This window comes from Syngnathus floridae, chromosome 18 (assembly GCF_059516105.1).
Source record: "Syngnathus floridae isolate MCC-2025c chromosome 18, RoL_Sflo_1.0, whole genome shotgun sequence".
In the NCBI taxonomy this organism is placed as follows: Eukaryota; Metazoa; Chordata; class Actinopteri; order Syngnathiformes; family Syngnathidae; genus Syngnathus; species Syngnathus floridae.
This window is the reverse complement of record NC_142430.1, coordinates 9,293,011-9,316,516: the sequence shown is the minus strand read 5'-3', so window position 1 is coordinate 9,316,516 and position 23,506 is coordinate 9,293,011. Positions and strand designations below refer to the sequence as shown.

General features: G+C 44.8%; 2 protein-coding genes across 2 annotated transcripts; both read left to right on the top strand.

Moving 5' to 3' along the window:
* The first annotated feature begins 46 nt into the window (after positions 1-46).
* ccdc57 (coiled-coil domain containing 57) lies at positions 47-8,813 on the top strand. The gene is made up of 20 exons (XM_088359623.1): positions 47-313; positions 653-814; positions 1,290-1,412; positions 1,625-1,768; positions 2,502-2,610; positions 3,163-3,264; positions 3,340-3,497; positions 3,588-3,662; positions 3,738-3,938; positions 4,034-4,192; positions 4,275-4,437; positions 4,695-4,772; positions 5,138-5,387; positions 5,502-5,666; positions 5,971-6,056; positions 6,147-6,387; positions 6,514-6,614; positions 6,965-7,117; positions 7,181-7,334; positions 7,776-8,813. Exons 1-20 carry the CDS (start codon positions 261-263, stop codon positions 7,973-7,975), a joined length of 2,877 nt encoding a protein of 958 aa, XP_088215749.1. The 5' UTR covers positions 47-260; the 3' UTR covers positions 7,976-8,813.
* Positions 8,814-8,973: 160 nt separating this feature from the next.
* On the top strand, positions 8,974-23,368 carry fasn (fatty acid synthase). The gene is made up of 42 exons (XM_088359622.1): positions 8,974-9,455; positions 11,140-11,275; positions 11,362-11,514; positions 11,643-11,816; positions 12,080-12,280; positions 12,354-12,476; positions 12,624-12,739; positions 12,847-12,981; positions 13,060-13,534; positions 13,598-13,785; positions 13,860-14,049; positions 14,125-14,219; positions 14,323-14,457; positions 14,534-14,737; positions 14,868-14,983; positions 15,057-15,229; positions 15,294-15,485; positions 15,575-15,655; positions 15,781-15,966; positions 16,030-16,209; positions 16,286-16,489; positions 16,646-16,962; positions 17,041-17,442; positions 17,521-17,685; positions 17,773-17,888; positions 17,961-18,115; positions 18,228-18,431; positions 18,502-18,652; positions 18,743-18,921; positions 19,005-19,124; positions 19,231-19,353; positions 19,440-19,663; positions 19,740-19,923; positions 19,989-20,140; positions 20,254-20,345; positions 20,417-20,811; positions 20,898-21,089; positions 21,173-21,382; positions 21,466-21,677; positions 21,777-21,875; positions 21,958-22,209; positions 22,309-23,368. Exons 2-42 carry the CDS (start codon positions 11,149-11,151, stop codon positions 22,444-22,446), a joined length of 7,530 nt encoding a protein of 2,509 aa, XP_088215748.1. The 5' UTR covers positions 8,974-9,455; positions 11,140-11,148; the 3' UTR covers positions 22,447-23,368.
* Positions 23,369-23,506: the final 138 nt, after the last annotated feature.

Genomic DNA, 23,506 nt, shown 5'->3' with positions numbered 1-23,506 from the left:
CAAGGCAATAAATACAGGGTAGGCTCCAGGAACCATTTATCGCTTTTTGTGTAGCCAGGGAAGAAATTGCAATCGTGCAGTTACCATGGAAACCATTTGAACCGTCTCCAAAAGAAGCTAATTCAGTAGTACTTTGCAAAGGAGTAGTTTTCAAAGAATATCCACTTTCGTTATGCTATCAACCATAATTTGACTAGTTTGAACACATTTGTGTCATGTAGGATAGCGTCTCTGTTAGCAGCTGTTACTTAAACGCCCAAATGGTTACGACGACTTTGTCAACATCGACTGAGGACACATTGGCAGCTACATGGTGGGATAACAACTGGATATTCGTTCTTATATACTTGTCTTACATACTATTTACATACTTGTTAAGTTGATTTTTTGTAGCTTAACAAAAACACAAGATGATAGGTAATTGATAGAAAGAAAAGTAATATGTATACCATACTTGGTATATCAAAGCATACTGGACGGTGTACGACAAATTTTCATTCACATTCCAATGTATTTTTGAAATCAAGCAACCCCCTCACCTAATGAGTGTATTTTATTTTCATTACTTTATCCAGTGCGTACAAGCATGCATGCCTGATGCATTTTATTTGTCATCATTAAAACGTGACTTGTTTTGTTTTGTGTGTCGCAGTTCCAGAATGGAGGCAAGTAGGAACACCCGAGACTGCGGGCTGGGAGACCTGGATGCTCTGGTGGCCAATAAAGAAAGGGAGTGGAAGGAGCTTCATGCGAGAAGGATCCATCTGTTGGAAGATTCTCTTAAAAAGGCCAAGGAGGAGTGTTCTTCCCTCAGGTATTCAGAGGCAAAATGTCTCAGTTGCGTACAATACAGTTGAATTGAACATTTGAACTCTTGGAGTGTGACGCCATGTTACAAAGGAGCATGTTTCCCCACCCAGCTGTTAACAGTATTGTACCATACACACAGAATTGCTTTTATTTGCAATGGTTTTGAAACGTGTCTCCGTGATATCTGCCTCCAAGTCAATACAATGGAGGTTTGTTGATCAAGAGTAACTAAGACATTTTATGTGGAAAGACAGATCACTGTTAAAAATGTCCATTTTTAATGTGACACAAGTAGTACATATGAAATAATTCAATCACATTCATGGTTTGTTTTACCTAAAATACAGAGACATCATTTATTTACCATGAGTAATTGTTATCCTGCAGTTAATGCAAACTCAAAATTAACATTTTGCACATTATGCGGTCTGCATAAATGGTGACCTGATCCATTGTTTATCGGTACTATATTTTTGGAGATATCAAAACCAGAAGCTGAAAGAGGACTTTGAGTACAATCTCTCTATCCTGGATGAACGTGAAAAAGAGCTGAAGCGATACGATGTCATCACCACCAGGGCTGTGAATGCGGAGCAGACCAGGTAAAATGATAACATTTATCTGAGTTACATTTTGCAATGTTAGAATACAAAAGAACAGCTAAGCTGCATCACAAATTCTGCTTTTATAATCATGTTTTTATTACCCAAGGGATCAGATTGTGTAAATACTGTGGGTTACATATTAAAGCAGGACAGGAATGATCCTGGCAGGCAGTCTTAAGTCATTCCCAAAAAAACGCTCCCATTTACAGGCGAGAGGAGCTGAGCCGACTCCGTATCCAGGTTGCCACGCTGGAAGAGAAGCAAGCCAAAGATGCCATTGCGAGACAGGAGGAGCTGCGTATAAGCCAGAACAAAGCCGCTCAACAAAGGCTGCAGCTGGAAGAACTCAGACAGTGAGTCTGGAGGAGGGGGAAAAAATGGAAAGAATTTATTCAGATGCAGCACTGGGTGACAAAGTATTTGTAGATTGGAAAATAAGATCAATATTAAATGACAGTGGATTTAAGAATGGGCAGCGTTTTCAAATCTTCCCAGTTTGATGTTTTTTACCCCTCCCAAATTTGAAGAAAGACTTACTGCTGTGTGGTGGGTGGACTTCAACTTTCTCAGGAAACATTGCCTTCCTGCACAGTGTGTCCCTGTCATCTTGGCGGACAACCACGTAGTATTTGTGCATGTGCATGCGTACAGAGCCACGTCCACGGTGACTTCATCAATGCCGAGTCAGACTGCGGGTGGCCAACGTCGCCTCATTGTTCTTAAAGCTCTTGATGAGCTTGTTCGATTTGGACCACGTTAACAAAGACCCCCTGCAGGCTTCTCTAATGACTTTCTTATGTGTTGTTTGATCTGAGAACTTATGGATGTGGAAGGAAGTTTGGAAGATCTCTTTGATGTGTGTGAAGAGGGAACAAAGCAGGAACATGTACAAAGGTGTTCCTGATGCTATCTGACAAACTGAGGTCTGAGGAGACACTGTGCAGAAAGGTCTTTAGAGCATTTTGTATATGCTTCCTCATCACGTTGATGTACTCATTTTCTCTCTCAGGCACACTGATCAAATTATTCATCAAATCATATGTGTTTGTGTGTGGCTGGATGGATGGATGGATGGATGGATGGAAGCTCTATGACAGGTGCAATTCAAAAGCAAATTGAGGAGCTCGAGCGGACGAAATTAGAGGCACAGCGCAGATTGCGCCAGATGGAGGGAGAACTCGCTCGGCAGAAACAGGTGAAGACACAAAAAGGTTTTGGCCTTTAATTCAAGGACGGGCAGCTTAAATGCTCAAAGCATCAGTGCTACTGGGAGGCCACTTCCAAACCAGATGTATGACCAAAAAAATATTAAGGGTTGAAACCCATCCCCTCCCAATTTTTTTTTTTTACAACGAATCACACTTTGCCAATGTGATGACCTTATCCTGACCTCTACTCTAAAACTCGAATGCGACCAACAATGTGGACATAACTCTTGCTCATGTTACAGCTGCAGTGTGCAAGACTGAAATAACAACCCGACCTTTCGAATGAAACCACACCGAATTGGCTGTTGTCTATACCAGTATGTCATGGTCAGAGGGTTAAGGGATCTTGTATGCTCCTGTTCATGAGTCTTAAGAAATCGGCTGTTAAACTCTCACCCATCACCATGTTTATCGTGGCCAATAAAAATAAATGGTAGGGATACTGAATGAGAACCTGACGAAATGATTTGAAATGAGATCATCTATGTTCACTTTGAACGAAACTTAAATGAATTCAAATCTCTCTCTCTTGACATCAGGAGATGACAGCAGCTTGTGACAAAAAGCTCAGACAACAAGAGCACGAGTTCAACTTAAAACTCGACGAGATGCATGCAGTACTGCTGTCCAGTGAGCTCAAGGTCTAGAAAGTATGATCTTTGAGCCTTGATACAAAATGTTGCTACAATCCTTTGTTGACATTTTTATTTCTTCAGATAAAGTTACTGACTAAAGAGCACGATGTTCAAAGCCAGGCTCGAGTCCAAGCAACACACGCGCTCAAAGCATCTGAAGAGCTCGCTAAGCAATTGCAAGTCAAATTACAATGCAAGGCTGATTTGAATAATCGAGCCACTGCTGCCAAGGAGATCAGGTATGACATCCCAAAAAAAAAAAAAACCTCTTCATAAATTTCCTTGGAGACTTTGAACACCGCTGTATGTTTACCTTTAATTGGTCTCAGGATAAAGGAACTTGAGGAAAAATTGAAACAGATGGAGAACAAACTGAAGAAGCAGAAGGAAGACCACATGAAGAAGTGAGTCAGCCAGGAAGAAAAAAAAAAAAAGTACGACACAAATTTCTGAAATTGTGTATGTCCGTGTCTATGAAGACACGAGGAGGTGACCCGGGCTTTGAACGAGAAGGACAAACAACTGGAGGCCCAGAGTCAGGCCCATAAAACGCAGTTAAAGAAAACAGAAAAACAGATTAACAAACTGAAGAATGACATGGAAATTCAGTCCGCAAAAACTTGCTCGGCGCAAAAAGACATGGCGAAAATGTTGGAGAAGAAAGATGACACAATAAAGAGGTGAGCCACTTCATGTGGATCAGGTATGTTTGTGTAACTAAATGTCGAGGCAAACATTGAAACGTTGCGTGCATGCGTGTGTGTGTGCTCCGCAGGCTACGTTCCGACGTGACTGCAGCCCAGACAGTTTGGGAGAGGCACGTGAGTCAGACTTCCAACGAGATGGTCGCCAAGAACACCGACTTGATACGTTTACAGAACAGTAACAGCAAACTCCGTGCTGACTTGGAGCAGAGCAGGGAGGAGATTAGCAGGTGAGAGACTTGATCGACTGCCAGCTCCATTCAAATGTAAAATAGTCATGGTGATTTTCATGTTTAATTTCTGTGTTGTTAGGTACAAGCAAGATGTGAGCGCTGGTTTGCAGAGAGAGGCAGCCCTTGAACGGGCACGAGTCCAGTTGGAGTTGGAGTGGCAGGAGCGCTATGATGGAGTCAAAGCTAAACATTACCTGGATAATGAGCATCTTATACAAGATTTGACACTTGCCAGAGACCAGGTCAGAGTTTTAAAGAAGACTTTAAAATATACTTTTTTCTTCTTTTGTTTCAATCAATCAAGTGAAAACCAGGGGAGGTGAGCAGATATGTTTTTAATCACACACAAGTCATAATGTGTATTGGCTGCCATCTTTGAAAAATATTTAGAGGGAAAATAAATGATGAATATGAATTCCCACATATATTGTAATTATTTAAATTAAAGCAAAGTATGTTATCTGGTGTTTTACTTATTTATCGACTTCATCTTTATCAGGCAAAGGCAGAGCTGAGCGAGAAAGAAAAGCAGTTGCGTGACTTGAATGGCACAAAGGAGAGTGACAAAGCAATGCAGGTAAGCAAGCAGGAAGACCATTTTCTGAATTGTAATTTCATACTTTGTCTTTTTCCTCGAGCAAGCACTCTGTGAGGTATATTGGCCTTTCCGCTTGACTCCTCCAAACTGGCAGCTGCTGTAAACTGTTGGCACCATAGGAATTAACAGCACCTTATCAAATAACACTTAAAGGCTAAGTGCTTGCGATGAAAACCATGACATACTACTTGTTGAATGGTGACACCAGTGACCAGTCTTTGTGTGACATTAGCAAGGTCAAATCATTTCAAACCACTTCCTGTTTTTTTTCCTGAAAGCTGATATGGATAATAGCTACACTGTCCTCATTAGTGGATTTACTATGCCGTATCACATCCTAACAGGGTCTCACACCAAAAGCAGATGTGCAGGAATCACAGCAAATAAGTTCCCTGGTTGAGCAAAACAAGTTTTTGCGAGCTGCCGTTTCCCAGATGAGAAAGGATATGGAGGATCTTGGTCATCTTCTACCACAGACCAAGCTTCAAGCTGTCTCTGCCAAGGCCCCCGAAGCGCCTGCAGCTACCTCCACAACTGAAGCTCTTGCCAAGCATCCGGACATCTCTGCCAAGACCATCCCAGCTAATTTGTCAGGTCTCTTTCAGAGAAACATAGTTGATGTTTTTAAAATGTCACCAAGAGGTTACTGTCACCAATGCAAACATGAATTACACAATGGACGCTAACCTTTTCGTTGCTTTGTTTCAGACCAGACTCAGACTCTGAAGCAGGAGGTGGTCCTCCTGAAAGCTCGATGCAGACATCTTGAGGAGCAGCTGGAAGGTGCTTCTAGGCCAAACGTAGGAACATCTAAAGAGTTCCTGGCTCACACATCTTTGGACAAACCACATCCACATGACCAATTGAAAGAAGGTCATTTTCATTTCAATATGTATGAAGGGACTTTTTATATGGAATAGGATGGTTTGAAATTAATGGGGAAATTATTAAATGAAAATATGATCTAATCGTAGTATGAATTTGTTCAACCTTCAAGGTGTGATTATATATTGCAAAGTATGTTTATTTTTTTGTTTTGTTCAACACACAACATTGTTAATCTTCTCATACTTGATAAACCCAAAGCCTTGCAGTAGGACACTTTCACAAAATTTGCTCTTTAGCAAAGACCGACTTCTTTTTTTTAACCTTTTTCTATTATGGTTTGGATCCTCAGTTTCGTGTCTGGAGAAGGATGCTTTGAGGAACCAAGTAGGGAGAGGGCCGCACACAGAACCTGGACATGCCAACGTAAGAGATCAGGTACTGGAGAGGTTCTCCATTTCAAGTAACCAATAGAGAACACAGTCAGCAAGTTTATTTGAAAATAATTTCCCCCCATGTCCTTTGTAGAGTACTGTGGTGCAACAAGTCCGAGACGAGAAGCTCTATCTGTGGCAGCAGCAACTTAACTCGGCTCTGATGGCCGGTGCCGCATCCGGTAATGTTCAGAGTGTTAAAAGGAACATTGCGTTGGCACACGCCAGGCTGAAGCAGGCGGCGTCTTACATTGCCCGTCTGAGCAAGGAGAAGCAGCAGCTCATACAAATGGGCAACTGCCTTCGTGCCCGGATCACGTCGGCAGGATTACACGGTACAATAACAAACGTATAATGCGCTGTTGACATTTTTGGTTAGGTCAGCTCCGTTCCAATCTTTATCCTGAGCAACCAAAATCGAATACAAATCTTCCCTTAATCTGATTTGGTGTGCCTTACAGAGGGAATTGAACAAAAGAGAGATTCCGTCATGGAGGAACAAAGACATCCAGATGATCGTCTTTTTGCTTTGGAGCAGCTGCAGTATAAACTCACCACACAGGTTCATTCTCGAGCTATGTTGCTTTCTTAGTACAGTATAAGTTGCTTTTCTTCCAAGCATGCTGCCTCTCCCCAAATGATTTGTATTGCCATGCATAAATAATATGCATGGTTAGTCACATTGTAAAAATGACACAATGTGTCCCTTAAAACTTTACATGAAGTACATGCAGATGAATGACTAATCTACCAAATACTGTGTGCTAATATATCTTGGGCTCCACCCACCTATACAGGATAAATAAAATAGATGGATGAAAGCCCTTACTTATGAAGGAGCTGAATTAACGTTTGTTGCGTATTTCTACCACAAGGGGGCGAAACGAATTCACTTATGAATGTGTGTTGTAGGAGCTCCAGTATGCTGTGAGGCAGCAGCAAATGCCTTGCACTGTTGCTGAACATGTTGCTGAACATGTTGCTTCATCAGACAGCAGAGAGCCTCCCGTAAGAGGAGACGGGAACCTTTGCTACACAGGCCACAAAACCACCCAAGAGTCTGAGGTAATAGTGTACAAAATTTAGCTTTCACTGCATGAAGATAGAATGTAAAACTTCTTTCCTCAGACTTCAAAATTGTCAGACACAACTCCTACAACTAGTCAGCAACAAACCTCATTGGAGGTGAAAACACAGGCCAGCTCAGAAGAGTCACTGCAATCATTAAAGGACATCTGGGAAGTACTGGACCATGGACTGAGTTCATCTATTTATTCAGAAGGTAACCTCATCCAAAAGAAAATATTGGCTGCATGTTATTTCATTATTTGCTGTCTCCCAATAGAATCTAACATTTGAATATGCTCAAATGTAGGTCACTAAGACCCTGCATTGAGCATGCATGCCACACAAAAGACCAGCTTATGTTAACGCACTTGAAAAGATGCAACTCTGCTAAACTCACTCGACATCACAGAGTAAAGTTGCAAAGAACGAATGGAAAATCTTTCTCAGAATGTTCTCAACTGTTATTTCCTTGCCAGTGTTGCATTAAGCAGATTAATGGGTGGATGCCAGAGTTGGCATAGCCTGTACTCAATAATTTGACCCTTGACCCAATCAACACTGCCTCAGTCATAAACTTTACCCTTGATTCGTATGATGTGCTCATGAATTATTTCATATAACACTAGCTAAATGACTACTTCCTATCTGTATCAAGGTGAAGGTGAGCTGAGCAGAAGCAGGGCCACTGCAGAAGTGATGGTGACCGGTACCAGCGCCCCTATCCACAGTCGTTCCCCAGCCGAGCTGCAGCAGAAGAACAACCTCTCTAAAGTACCGTCGAACCCTCCAAAAAACTGCCAGCATGGAGCCCCTGGCAAAATCAGCAGGATCAGGAACTACAATACTAAAGACTGACGCAGTCATCCAAGACTGTTGTTTGGTTTACACATAATAATATGATCATTGTGTGATCAGTAAATTGTTTACAAGAGAATAAGTGTATCGTGATTAGAGCTACTTGGAGTTTGAAAGATTCAAGGGATCGACCTTGCACATCTCTGTACGCATTTTGGAAATCGTCATCTTTGTTGTTAGTGCATCTGTGATGCCTTTGTTAAAGACAGAAAAAGGAATAGCTCCAATGAAAGGATAGGATGGACATATAAGCGTCACATGCTATTTTTAAACTGCAAAAATTAGTCTACTCCTGGTTGCTGCTACTGCCAAAACATTGTACAGATGTAAATATAATAAGAATGTGTGCAGTGGTTTTGGAGGACTTTCCATTTAGTCCATCAATGAAACGTTGCAATGAAAGTTTTTTTTTTTCCCCTTTCATTGACCTAAGGAAGCTTTTCAGTCTTTGCTCTGCTATCTTAGTGTGTCAGTAGAAGTTTCCTCCGAATATCATGCGAGCTCAATGTATGGACGAAAGTAACCTCGGAAAATCACACCAGCCAACATTGTTGTCTACGTCACATCAACCGGCATCGCCTCCTTATCACGCTATTTCCTTTCTTGTTGTTTCTGATTGGCTGAATCTCCACACCCTCGCTACGCCATTGGCCAATTTATCTGTCAAACCAATCGGTGCGTGTCATCCATGTGGACCGTCCCTGCGAGGTTATTCACGTTCAATGTCGATTTACGTAATCGTAAACTTGGTCGCTAAATCTGAACGTGACCGGTTCATGTACACCGGGAGGGCAAAAATAAGAGCGTGTCAAAAGTAAATATTTGTCTTTGTATGGTATAGACTGGTGACATCTTTTGTATGGTATAGACTGGTGACATCTTTCTTCCTTGCAAACGGTAGGACAAAACAAACAACAAATGCATAACATTGAATATATTATTGAATGTAGTATTTTGAACGTCACAATAACCACATATTGGAATAATTGTTTTGATTCACGCAGCAAATACCAGCAACTCATTTATTAAAGCTATCAAAGCGTCCTTAACAGTCTTCCAAATCAAAGGACTGCATGGAGACGCAGGGAGTGACTTTGCAAGGTCGCTTTGAACTCCACTAACCGTTTCTTTATTTGTCTTTTTTTTTTTAATGCATCTAAACTACGAGGGGCGTTGAATGAATGACTCGGTCCTGGCTGGATCCGAGAGCCCGGCCTCTTTTCTCATTGGATTGCTCAGGCAGTCAGCCCATGTGGCGTGGCCAAGCTCAATGTGAGACATTTAAATTCATCAGAGGGGAAGAAGCAAAAAGGCTCAAGTGCGGATGCTGCTTTCCAACACCTCGTTGATAGTCGACATAGCCCCCGCCCATCGCAAAGTAACTAACGGAATAAACGAGGGAACACATGCCCCACAAGCGCCTTTGCATCCCATCTAAGCGGTTGTTGCTCCTGACTTAAGCGGAACAAATACGACACAGGTAAGCACGCTAACTGCTTCGAGCTAGCGGATTACATCTTTATAGCGTGACTCCATTTCAAATGTGCGTTAGCTAGCCTCGTGATGGGATGTCGATACGTCATACGAATTAATTATGATTCTAAACACAAAGTGTGTCATACATGGAGTGTGACATACACTATATTATGTAATAGATGTGTCCTCAATGTTAGTCCCTAAAAAAACTGGCCAGAGTATTTCTATTTTCTCTGCTTGCCAATTGACTGGAGTTCATGGTTGCTGGTAGCAACTGGGTGAACTAAAATGAAGTAACACAAGGGTGAAAAGACTTTCTCAAGCAGACTGAGGAATTAATTGTGTGTGTGCCAAAAGTAGAAGGGTGGGCATGAAAATATAAAGAGCCTGACTGGCACATGGCCATCATAGCTTGTGCAAAAGACTTCAAAGCCATCCAAACTAATTGGACACATTTGATGGCCAACAATGACACTAGCTCAAAGTGTATTTTTCCTTAAACACAAATGAATGCACTTGTTAGTGACGCATTCAGGCATATTAACACATTCAGATGACACATGATGATTTCTGGACATATTACGTAAAACTGGACAAGTGGCCATGATGATTGCTCAAAACACATTTATTAGGAATTAATGATGAAAAAAGCATGTTTGTCCTCCTCAATTGCAGGCGGACGAGCGAGCAAGCATGTGTTTCCTCTAACAGGTTGTATGACAAGTCAAAACTTGTTTAACTGCTCGCTGAGATCATCGGTGAAGTTTCCTCAATGAATTCTTTCGTAGAGGCAACCTGAGTCATAGCGTGACATCTCTGATGGGACGTGGGAAATGGAATTTGACATAAGCTAGTCAACATTGTTACTTTGTTTGAGAACACATTGTTTATCTAGGAATATACTCGATACAATAGGAGAAGAAAATGGTTGCGATAAAGGAGTGATAATGGAATAGTGTGCATTCTTTAGATATGGTGTGGTTATGATTCCCATTGGGTAAAACACAGAAGATGATAGAGCACATATGCTTGACAATCAGTCATTCTGCTATGTCATGGCCAGCTTGTTTACGTGCAAGCCGGGTCAGTTAAGGCTCCGTCTGGGACTGAAGGTGTCATTTTAATCCGAATGAAAGCGCATCCTGGAATCCAAATCCCTTCAGGAAAGGTTCAAGATAACTGTCGTCCAAATCCTCGTATTAAGAAGAGCATTGTTCTTTAACCGTTGGATTCCAGAGAATTTTGGTTCCTTTTTAATGTCAAATAAATTCTATGTATTATGTTTGAACATCTAAGCATGATGGCTGAATTATTTTAAATTCAGGAGAGCCCATTGGCTGTTGAGAGCACCCGCTGACATAAAGGCATGGCCCAGAAAGGAAGAACAAAGAGCAAGACAGACACACACACACACACACTCCATCACTGATGTGTGTACACTAGTCTACATTGACTACATTGTCTGCCGAGAAATTGCTTGTTCATGCGTGCTTTGTAGGAACCCTCATCTCCAAAGCTGCCAGTCAAAGCCGACACAATTCCGCATGCTTTGCGACTGAACCATCTTCACAGCCGCTATTCAATGCGTTTCTTTTCTGGTCGGGTTCTATTTGTTCATTGGTAAGATGAAAGTCATTCACAATGGCTGGATTTATATTATTTGAGCCATTTCCCTCATTTGTTCACAGAAATCCAGCATGGATGACGTCGTCATCGCGGGTATCTCGGGCCGGTTGCCCGAGTCCGACAACCTGGAGGAGTTCTGGGAGAACCTCATTAATGGCGTGGATATGGTGACAGAGGATGATCGCAGGTGGACACCGGGTGAGTACATTCAAGGATATTTGCTGACTCTGTTTTTCTCGATTGACCTATATCCAGTGATGAATCCATTCTGGCATGTATTTCAGGCCTGTACGGTCTCCCAAAGAGAAACGGTAAACTGAAAGATATCAGCCGTTTTGATGCGGCATTCTTTGGAGTCCATCCCAAACAGGCCAACACCATGGACCCTCAGCTTCGGCTCATGCTGGAGGTTGCTTACGAGGCTATAGTTGATGGAGGTAAGGATGCTCGCAATCAAACATTTTGGGTGGAATAGCGAAACGCATGATAACATTGGTTTGCTGGAATGTATAATGGGATTTGAATCAAAATTGATATTGCTGATAAGTCTTACGTTGTCATCCAGGACTGAACCCGGTTGACATGCGCGGCAGTAAAACAGGCGTCTACATTGGGGTGAGTGGTTCCGAGGCTGCCGAGGCGCTGAGCAGAGATCCAGAGGAGCTTCTTGGCTACAGCATGACGGGCTGCCAGCGTGCCATGTTTGCCAACCGACTCTCCTACTTCTTTGATTTCAACGGTACACCCATGGCATGATGCAGACAGTTTTATTTTTTTCATTAAAAAGACGTTTTAAAGCCTTTTACAAATGCTTATGACTGTTTTGTTTGTTTAAAATTATTATTATTATACATACTGTTTTTGTAAATTGTATAAATATTTATAAAAGAATACTGGTTACTAGTGGTATCAGGTCTTGGTATCGGTGACTCGACTCATAGTGGTATGGGTCTGTGGTAGTTGACTTGAACCCTTTTGTGTTTGGGCTTCCTTTTTCTGCAGGCCCCAGCACAGCCATAGACACAGCCTGCTCCTCCAGTTTACTAGCTTTGGAAAATGCCTTCCAAGCTATTCGCTTGGGCCACTGTGACGCTGCCTTGGTCGGGGGAGTCAACCTGCTACTCAAGCCAAACACCTCGGTGCAGTTCATGAAACTAGGCATGCTAAGTCCCGATGGTACCTGCAAGTCCTTTGATTCCTCAGGTAAAAATAGTTTGATCCGTGTGTTTAAATCAATGTGCATTCTATGTATTGATTTTATTATTCTGTCATCAAGGTAATGGATATTGTCGCTCGGAGGCAGCAGTGGTGGTGTTGCTGACCAAGCGCTCGGCAGCGAGGAGAGTTTACGCCACAGTGTTGAATGCCGGCAACAACACGGATGGATACAAAGAACAGGGTGAGCCATGATTTGAGGGACATCTCACAAAGCATTAAATGACAGAAATGAGGTCGGTGCCTCTGAGCCGCATGGCCAAGTAGTCTGCTCACAATGTGCTTGTGTGTGTGAAAAGAGTTGTCTCGCTGATTTGCCTTTGTCCTGTAGGCGTAACGTTTCCGTCAGGCGAGATGCAGCGGATTCTAGTTCAGTCTCTCTATCAAGAGGCAAATATCACATCAGAGCAGGTCGAGTACATTGAAGCACATGGCACAGGAACAAAGGTCAGTGCATTGTTTTATTGATTTGATTATTTTCCAAATCATACCTGAACCTATAATTCACATTTGGGTCTGTTCTCACGCGTTATGTTTATCCTCTGAACGTGCAGGTGGGTGACCCCCAGGAGGTTGGCGGTATCGTCAATGTCTTCTGCCAGTCAAATCGAGAGCCACTGCTTATTGGCTCCACAAAGTCCAACATGGGCCATCCAGAACCGGCATCTGGGCTGGCTGCCATGGCAAAGGTGCGCTGGCTGTTTGATTTGGTTGTATTCATTTGCCATATTCATATGCTCGAAAGACATCCTTGATCTTCTGTGTAGGTGTTGCTGTCTCTGGAGAAAGGAGTGTGGGCACCTAACCTCCACTTCAACAATCCCAACACTGACATTCCTGCTCTCACTGACGGTCGCGTTCAAGTTGTCGACCGACCTATACCTGTCCGCGGTGGCATCGTAGGAATAAACTCCTTTGGATTTGGGGGCTCAAATGTCCATGTGATCCTTCGCCCCAATGAAAGGAGCACTCCGACACAGGGTGACGTTTGTGCACCGAGCAGAACAATCCCCCGAGTGATTCAGGCTTGCGGCCGGACAGAGGCCGCTGTGAACTCGCTGCTCCAAAAAGCTAAGGAAAGCAGTCACGATGAAAGCTTCCTGTCTTTGTTGAATGGAGTGTCTGGAGGTCCCACTGCTGCTATGCCCTATCGAGGCTACACGCTGATTGGCTCTCAGACTGACATCACTGAAGTCGAGCAGGTGCAGGCCACGCCCAGGCCCCTCTGGTACATATGCTCAGGTGAGCTTACAGAAACAACACTTTGAAATCGTATTCGGGACTGACACGTTTTTCTTATCACAGGTATGGGGACGCAGTGGGCCGGCATGGGTCGCAGCCTGATGCAGCTGCCGGACTTCCGAAAATCCATAATGCGCTCCGACGTGGCCTTGAAGGAAACGGGCCTGGTCGTGTCCCGTCTTCTCATGGATGCCGACGAGGCGACTTTTGAAGACACCGTTCATGCCTTTGTTGGTCTGGCTGCCATACAGGTAGAGGATCAACAATGTTTTTTTTTTTTTTTAAGACTCTAATGATGGCGTTTTAACTTGTGTTCTGATTGCAGATTGCTCAAATCGACCTGCTGGCTAAAATGGGTCTCGAGCCGGACGGTATTGTGGGCCACTCTGTCGGCGAGCTGGCTTGCGGCTACGCTGACGGTTCCCTCAGCCACGAGGAGGCCATCCTGGCTGCGTACTGGAGAGGACGTTGCATCAAGGAAGCTGATCTTCCTCCTGGGGGCATGGCTGCAGTAGGTAAGAGGGAGGAGTGTCATGGCATCACAATTTGAAGAACTGCTGCAGAAAATGAATGGATGGATGATGTTTCAGGATTGACATGGAAGGAGTGTATAGCTCAGTGTCCCAAGGGCGTGGTCCCAGCTTGCCACAATGCCGAGGACACAGTCACCATCTCCGGTCCTCAGGTCAGACATGTTTACATACAAAAAGTCATTGCTGTAGGAATCGTTCAATACTAATCGCCATCTAGATTTAACAGGTTGAACTCATTTGGTTATTATTCATTAGGAGGCAGTCAGCAAGTTTGTGACCGAGCTCAAAGCGCAGGGAGTTTTTGCAAAGGAGGTGCGCAGCGCCGGTGTGGCTTTCCACTCGTACTACATGGCGTCCATCGCGCCAACCCTCTTAGCTGCCCTGAAGAAGGTATTCTCACACTCTGAGTGTACTTTACAATTATGGATGATGATGATTGTGATAGAAATGGTTTTCTTGGGTATAGGTGATTAAGAATCCCAAGCTTCGCACAGCCCGTTGGGTGAGCACCAGCATCCCTCAGACAGAATGGGACACACCTCTGGCGCTTCACAGTTCAGCCGACTATCACGTCAATAACCTCGTGAGCCCGGTTCTCTTCCAAGAGGGCCTCAGCCTGGTGCCTGACAATGCTGTTGTGTTGGAGATAGCGCCTCATGCTCTTCTGCAGGTGTTTATTTCTTTTCATTTGATTACAAAAATAGACTCTGTAATACAACATTGAAGCAGTAAACAAAAGACGGAATCTCCAATATTTATTTTGATTGAAAAAAAAAAAAAAATCTGTCATCTTTCCTTAGGCCATCCTGAAGCGTAGCCTGAAGCAATCATGCGTTTCCCTTCCCCTCATGAAGAGAGGTCACCCCAATAACCTGGAATTTTTTCTCTCAAACCTCGGCAAACTTTACATGAAGGGGTCAGTAAACATCTCACGCCGCCTGCATCCAATGATAACATTGTGACTGACCATTTCACGTGTGTCTCTTTAGCATCAACACGGATGGTAACGCTCTGTGTTCAGCTGTCAAATACCCTGTACCAGTTGGCACCCCGATGATCTCTCCCTTGGTGCACTGGGACCATTCTCAGACATGGGATGTCCCCAAGGCAGAGGATTTTTCCTCTGGCTCGGGATCAAATTCAGCCATCGTCTACAACATCAGTATGTGCAGTACTCCGGAAAATCCGTCAAACTTTTTTCCACTAACCTATTGTCTTACCGACAGACATGAATCCGGAATCTCCCGATTATTATCTCATCGGGCACTGCATCGATGGGCGGGTCCTTTACCCAGCCACGGGTTACCTGGTGCTGGCTTGGCGTACCTTAGTGAGAAGTCTGGGACTTGTCATGGACACAACACCTGTGACATTTGATGATGTCACCATCCACCGGGCCACAATTCTGCCAAAGACTGGTGAGCAGTAGAAGCGGGAAGAGCGATTTCCCAAATCACTATAAAAATCCATTATAAAAAGGATTGTTTTGACTTTTTGTCCTTCACAGGTCTTGTCCAGTTAGAAGTGCGTTTCATGCCCGCCACGAACAAATTTGAAGTTTCAGAGAATGGAAACCTGGCTGTCAGTGGTAGGTACTTTTAGAATGAATTACAAGTTAAGCTACAATAATATTTTTTGTATTTTATTTTAAAATCCCACAATTAATATGGATTTAATTGAAGCCTTAAATTCCAACTATTTGGCCATTTTCAGGAAAAGTCAGTGTTCTGGAGGATGCAGCCTTGGATTCATTCCACAGTCAGTTGAAGCAGGAAGCTTCCAAAGACAACAAGGACCCCCAACTGAAACTTTTGACACATGACATATACAAGGAACTGCGACTGCGTGGCTATGATTATGCCAAGACTTTTCAGGGCATCTTGGAATCCAACAATTCTGGTCAGTTATTTATAACAAATTCAAATGTGGATTCCCCTGTTGCAAATGTTCTTACTTCTCCAGGTGACAATGGGAAGTTGCAATGGACAGGAAACTGGGTTACCTTCCTGGACACCATGCTGCAGATGATTGTCGTTGGGCTTTCTGGCCGGAGTCTCCGTTTGCCAACCAGGATTCGCTCGGTATGCATCGATCCCGCTATCCACCTGGAGAAGGTCTGCGAGTATGCTGATGGAAAACTAGGTATGTGTTCCACTCTCACACGGAAAGTTGGAGTTATATGGCTTAATGGCATCCAAAATACTTTCATCTGACTTAGCTGTGGCAGTCAATGTCAACCGCTGCCTGGATAAAATCACCGCCGGGGGAGTCCAGATCAGCGGGCTTCATGCAACTGTGGCGCCACGTCGACAGCAGCAACAGAACCCACCAACCCTGGAGGAGTTTTCGTTTGTTCGCTATGTGGAGACGGAGTGCCTGGCAAAAGACGGGAAGCTTGTGGAGCTGCTAAAGCATTGCAAAGGTGCTGATCTCAATCTCCATTCAAATGTGTCATTGTATTGTGTGATGTCATTTGTTTTACTTTTGTTCCAATGTGCTGAATTGATATAGTTCTGAAATTAAATAGAATATAATTCTCCTTTGACTTGCTGAACAGCCTCTCATTGTCTCCATCTAGGTTTAATCCACAAACTGCAGGAGAAGTTGTCTTCTCATGGGATGAAGCTCTGCATCCCAGGGCTACAGGAGATGTTGGAAAGCTCCATTCCCACGTCCGATTCCTCTGCGCCCGGTTTGATGCGGTTACTCGACATGCTCTGTGAGCTGGAGCTGAATGGGAATCTTCGTTCAGAGCTGGAGCATACGGTGCAAAACCAAAGGGCGTGTCTGCTCCAGGACAGTCTACTGCGGGGCCTTCTGGATGGCCCAGCTCTCAGACACTGTGTGGACACCGCCTTGGAAAACAGCATGCCTGGCAAGATCAAAGTCTTGGAAGTAAGAAACTCAGCAAATAGGGGAGGGTCTAATGCAATATTATGTACGTCATACATTTGTTTGTGTATCTGTCGCCAGGCTCTATCCAACGATGGTCAGCTCTTCTCCCGTGTAGTAGAGCTCCTCAATATCCAGCCCATGTTACGCGTGGACTATGTCGCCACGGCAGCCGACAAGGATCTTCTGGCTCCCTTTGAGAGCGACCTGGAGAAGCTTGCAGTCACATCAGCACAGTGGGACCCTCTGTTGGGCCCAGCTCCAGGCGGTTCGGTCGGAGGGGCCGACCTGGTGGTGTGTAACCACGCCTGGGGCCCTCTAAGAGTGGAACCTCGTATGCTGATGACAAATCTAGCTTCTGGGGCCAGGCAAGGGGGCTTTGTTCTCCTTCACACATTACTTAAGGGAGAGACTCTTGGGGAAACGGTAAGCTTCCTCTCCAGAGTCAACGACGATAACAATCAGCAAGGACTGCTCACACAGGTCAGTGGAGAAGATCTAGTAAACAATTCTCCTGACAGCTAAACATGTCTTTTCAAGTTCTGTCATCCTTTTCTCTAGGATGAGTGGGAGAAAGTGTTCTCTGAAGCTTCGCTCACCCCGGTGGCCATCAGGAAGTCCTTTTATGGCTCCGTGCTCTTTCTCTGTCGCTGTCTGGCTCCTGCCAAACAAGCAAACATCCTTGCTGTCGATGGGGCTGACTACAAATGGGTGGAAACGCTCAAGGTGAGCTCCCCGCCTTTTTTTTTTTTTAGTTTATCAAACCTCAATGTGGCTCTTTTGCTAAAAATGTCTTTGTTGCTCTTGGAACAGGCTACTCTTGCGGAGCCCTCGGATTCTCCTGTGTGGTTGACGGCGTCTCAGCCCCACTGTGGCATTGTGGGAATGGTCAACTGTCTGCGGCAGGAACCAGGCGGCCCCCGAATACGGTACGGCACAAGCCGAATGCATCTTTGTCATCATTCAACTTTTTTTATTCATTGTCAATGTTTGTTTCCCAGGTGCGCATTTGTGTCCAATCTAAACAGCTCATCAGAAGCGCCGACGCTCCGGGTTGATGATTCATCAATGCAGGCGGTGCTCAAGGGGGACCTGGTCATGAACGTATTCAGAGACGGCCACTGGGGCGTATTTAGACACCAACTCATAATGCTTGGTAAAAGATGTTCCTGACTGTTTAGATATTCAATGAAACACTCTTGTGTAATTTTATTTTGAAGTGATTATTCTTGATTAATTAGACCTATACCATGACTTTGTCTTTTTAGATGGAAACGAAGAGCTGACCGAGCACGCCTATGTCAACGTATTGACGCGGGGAGACCTTTCGTCATTAAGCTGGATTGCCTCGCCGCTCCGCCATTTTGTACCGCGTGACCCCAATGTGCAGCTGTGCCGCGTCTATTACAGCTCGCTCAACTTCAGAGACATAATGCTCGCCACCGGCAAGCTGCCACCAGATGCTATTCCAGGTAATACCTCAATGGAAAATTCTTGGTCTTGTTTCTAAGAGCAATGATATTGAATTTCCTCGTGGTGCAGGGGACTTGGCATTGCAGCAGTGCATGCTGGGTATGGAGTTTTCTGGCCGTGATCCAGATGGTCGACGCGTGATGGGACTTTTACCTGCTAAAGGCTTGGCAACGTGTGTGGATGCTGATAAAAGATTCCTCTGGGATGTCCCTTCTGGCTGGTTAGTATCCGTCGTAGGCATTTCCACCTAATTGCCTGGTCGTTGAGGTTGTTTACGATGACTACTTGATTTCTGTTTTGACACACGCAGGACTCTGGAGCAGGCTGCCTCCGTGCCAGTGGTCTACGCCACAGCCTACTACTCTCTACTGGTTCGTGGCAGGCTGCGCCCTGGAGAAAGTGTTCTCATCCACTCGGGATCAGGGGGTGTTGGGCAGGCCGCCATTGCTATTGCCCTCAGCAAGAACTGCAAAGTCTTCACAACAGTTGGTGAGTTGCTTTTATTATTGGAACTGATTGGCAAATCAATCTTTCAAAAAATGATTGGGTTATTCATTTATTCACGGTTGCAGGCTCAGCGGAGAAGCGTGCATACCTGCAGCAGAAGTTTCCCCAGCTCTCGGCAAGCTCCTTTGCGAATTCCAGAGATGCATCTTTTGAACAGCACGTCCTTCTCCACACCCAGGGCAAAGGTTTGTGTCGTAAATTGTCTGTGATACAGCCGTAATTAGGAAATTAAACTCAGATTTCTTGATTTTTCATGACAATACCGTGCAATGTGTATCTAATATTACTTAGGTGTGGATGTGGTCCTGAACTCTCTGGCTGAGGAGAAGCTGCAAGCTAGTATTCGCTGTCTTGCCCGACATGGACGATTCCTGGAGATTGGCAAATACGACCTTTCTAACAATTCTCCTCTCGGTGAGTAAGAAGCCGGGCTTAATCCACGTGATGGCAGAGCAGGGCAGACTGTTCGTTCGGTTTTGTTGAAATGTTCATTCCTCCAGGTATGGCGCTGTTCTTGAAGAATGTGGCATTCCACGGCATCTTGCTGGATGCTCTCTTTGAAGAGGGCAATCGTGAGTGGGAAGAGGTGTCGCAGCTGCTCCAGGAGGGCATTTCGGGACGGGTCGTCCAGCCTCTAAAGACCACCGTGTTCGAGAGGGACCGAGTAGAGGAGGCGTTTCGATACATGGCCCAGGGCAAACACATTGGCAAGGTCCTTCTGCAGGTTAGTCAACTTTATGACATCAAACAATTACTATTATTATATCACTGACGTATCCTTTGACTTGTTTCTCACACAGGTGTGTCACGAGGAGACGGCAACACCTTTAAGGATCCCAGCCCTCCGGCGTACCTACTGCCTGGCATCGCACTCCTACATCATCACCGGGGGGCTCGGAGGCTTTGGCCTCGAGCTCGCTCAGTGGCTGACTGAAAAAGGAGCCCGCAAACTGGTGCTGACGTCCAGATCTGGAATCAGGAATGGTAAAGGTCTAATGAGAACACACTACAATTTGTAAGAGATGACTGACTTGAAACTTACTTAAAAGGTTACCAGGCAAAGCGCGTGAGCGAATGGCAAAGTCAGAATGTGGAGGTGCTGGTGTCCACTAGCGACGTCAGCACTCTTGAGGGAGCGGAAAAGCTCATCGCTGAGGCCTGCGGGCTGGGTCCAGTCGGTGGGGTCTTCCAGCTTGCCATGGTAATATACTCTTCGTTTGGTTTGAATGATGCTTCCTTAAGTCGAGAAAGCACCAATTTGAGTTCTAGTTGAAACCTATGTTTGTAGTGAATTCATTTTTCTCGTGTCTGCAGGTTTTGAAAGATGGCTTGTTGGAGAATCTGACTCCCCAGCTGTTCATTGACGTCAACAAACCTAAATACAATGGCACCGTGAACCTTGACAAGTAAGACAAGCACGCGTACCTTAAATTTGTCTTGAAGGAAGGTTACTGACACACTTGAACTCCCTCTCTAGAGTCACAAGAAAATCCTGTCCAGAACTGGCTTACTTTGTTGCCTTCTCATCGGTCAGCTGCGGTCGCGGCAACGCCGGCCAAAGTAATTACGGCTACGCTAACTCGGCCATGGAACGCGTGTGTGAGAAGCGGCGTCACGATGGCCTTCCGGGACTGGCGGTCCAATGGGGGGCCGTCGGGGACGTGGGTGTGGTGCTGGAGACGATGGGTGGCAACGATGCCGTGATTGGTGGCACCCTGCCGCAGAGGATCGCCTCTTGCCTGGATGCGCTCGACCACTTCCTGTGCCAACGGAGCCCCGTGATGTCGAGCTTTGTGCTGGCCGAGCGGACCGTGACGAAAAGCGAGGCAGGAAGCCAGAGGGACTTGGTGGATGCCGTAGCTCACATTCTGGGTAAAATGTGATGATATGAGATGTTGTTTTAGTAAGCATCGTATTTTTAGGTTTGGCGTGATCAACGCGATGTACCTCTTCCTTAGGCGTGCGGGATGTCAACAGCCTGAACGCCGACACCTCATTGGCTGACTTGGGCCTGGACTCGTTGATGGGTGTGGAGGTTCGCCAGACTCTTGAGCGTGACTATGACATGGTTATGGCTATGAGAGAGATCCGGCAGCTTACCATCAACAAGTTGCGTGAACTGTCCAATAAGAAACCAGATGGCTCAAATGGTACCGCCTTGCATCATATTTGCATCTCTCTGAATACTGTTCTAGAAAGTTTGGTTTGATTCATTGAATTCAATTTTCTCCAGCGAAAAAGGACGTCATTCGAACCATGTCCGAGTCTAATCTGACAGAGCTACTCGTCAACCCGGACGGCCCCACGGTGACATCGCTCAATGACGTGCAGAGCCAGGAAAGGCCGCTGTTCCTGGTTCACCCGATCGAGGGCTCCGTTGCTGCTTTCAAGACGCTCGCCTCCAAGCTTAGCGTGCCTTGCTATGGCTTGCAGTGCACCAAAGGTATTGTCAATGATGCTCTTTTGAGCAAATGTTTTGTTATTTTATGATAAGACTAACCCCCAAAAAATGTCTTCTCTCCTCAGATGCTCCACTGGACAGTATCCAGTCCCTAGCAGCCTACTACGTGGATTGCATTAGACGCGTTCAGCCAGACGGGCTTTACCGAATCGCCGGCTACTCATTTGGTGCCTGCGTGGCGTTTGAAATGTGCACCCAGCTGCAGAACCAGAAACAGTCCGTGGAGAACCTCTTCCTCTTTGACGGATCACACTCGTACGTGGCAGCCTATACACAGGTTAGAGAATTATTGTGTGTAGGCATTTTTGTCCGCTATGGACGATGGCAAGAGATATTTAAGTGGGAAATGACATTGAACAAAAGATTTGCTTTTTAGAGATACAGGGCCAAGCTAACACCAGACAAAGAATCCGAGGCTGAAACTGAAGCCTTGTGTGCCTTCATCCAGCAGTTTACGGACACGGAGTACAGCAAGGTAAAGAACGTCTTGGCGAGCATCTGTGGCTTTATCAAAGAATGACAAAGGGCGGATTAAAAATGTTGTCGTCACCCACCAGCTCCTGGACACGCTTCTCCCGCTGCCGGACTTGGAGGCTCGTGTCAACGCGGCGGTGGACGTCATCACATCCAGCCGCAAGAACTTAAGCCGGGACTTGCTGAACTTTGCAGCCTCCACCTTTTACTGCAAGTTGAAGGCAGCCGACCGTTACGTCCCTACGACCAAATACAGCGGCAACGTCTTGCTACTGCGCGCCAAAACCAGCAGCGAATACGGACAAGCCTTGGGAGCTGACTACAAGCTCAGCGAGGTGAGAGCATTAGTAAACAATAATAATACAAAGAATAATTGAATCCCAAACTATTCTCTAGTAACAGCCCTACTGTATTCTACTCTGATTTGTTTTCAGGTATGTGACGGCAAGGTGTCAGTTCACGTCATTGAAGGCGACCACCACACGTTTTTGGAAGGAGAGGGAGTGGACTCCATCACTGGTATCATTCACAGCTCACTGGCTGAGCCAAGAGTCATGGCAAGGGAGGGTTGAAACGCATTCCGTACTTGCATTCTGGTCTCCCACCCATAAATATCTTTGTTAGTGTATGCAACAGTACGTTTAGCTTTGTTTAATTTAGGGATTATCCCAAGTCAGTTTTGCACAATACGCGTTTACATTTTGTGCCATTTTGCTATATTGACCATTATTTAACATTATATAATATTTTTAAAAATAACATTGAATTGAAGTACAAATGAACTCTCTCCCCCAAACTGCTGTCTTACCCCACGGGGTAAAATATATGTGCTCTGAGCAGATGAACGGAAATGTCCTTGATTATATTGTGGAGAATTTCGACATTGGAAGTGAGCTATGAAATTGGCGGATAAGCAAGTCATCTTTTTTTTATCTCGCAATTGTACGGACGTATTTTCATATGAAACAGGGTATGATAGTGATAATCAGATAAATCAATGACATTTCACAGAAAGTCGCACTCAATTTGAACTCTGGCAGTATTATATCCAAATAGTGCAATGTTTTGATGAAACTGTTATCATTTAAAAACTTTTTTGACTTTGACTGTGAGGTTGTTACAGAGCTCACCCCAACTCATAATGACGTAAGACTACAGTGAACCACGTCCACGTGTTGTCTTAAGAGGTGAGAAGGGGGAGTTCAGCTAATTATTCATGGCAAAATCTTTTTCTCTCCTGGATAATGTAGGACAGAAAGAAAGTTTGGTGTTTGCGGTACTTTTGCAGGGGGGAAAGTAATGAGTGTGCTGTTGGATGCAAAAGTATTGCTCTTCAATCTGGTCCCCCTGCAAGCAACTGCTAACATGATTTCTGAGACCTGTGATGTGGTCAATGAAGGCTTGGATGTTAAAGGACGGAAAATATTCTTGAGTAATGGTACAATGTATTTCTGAAATGTATTGTTGCAGCTAATAAAAGCCTCTCACCAAGTATTTCACAAGACTTTGTTTTCTGGAAATAATTGAAATCATGAATTCTTTATATAATGAGCATTCTGAACTTTGTGTGAGTACTTTTGCCCCATTTGTGTGTTATTTTATTATTGTATTTTATTATTTTACATCTTGATT

Coding starts and splice junctions, on each gene's coding strand:
- ccdc57 (XM_088359623.1), top strand. CDS start 261: ATGGTTACGACGACTTTGTCAACATCGACTGAGGACACATTGGCAGCT. Junction 815..1,289: donor GAGGAGTGTTCTTCCCTCAG/GTATTCAGAGGC, acceptor ATATTTTTGGAG/ATATCAAAACCAGAAGCTGA. Junction 3,663..3,737: donor AAGGAAGACCACATGAAGAA/GTGAGTCAGCCA, acceptor GTGTCTATGAAG/ACACGAGGAGGTGACCCGGG.
- fasn (XM_088359622.1), top strand. CDS start 11,149: ATGGATGACGTCGTCATCGCGGGTATCTCGGGCCGGTTGCCCGAGTCC. Junction 13,786..13,859: donor TTGGTCTGGCTGCCATACAG/GTAGAGGATCAA, acceptor TTCTGATTGCAG/ATTGCTCAAATCGACCTGCT. Junction 15,230..15,293: donor AGCCATCGTCTACAACATCA/GTATGTGCAGTA, acceptor TCTTACCGACAG/ACATGAATCCGGAATCTCCC.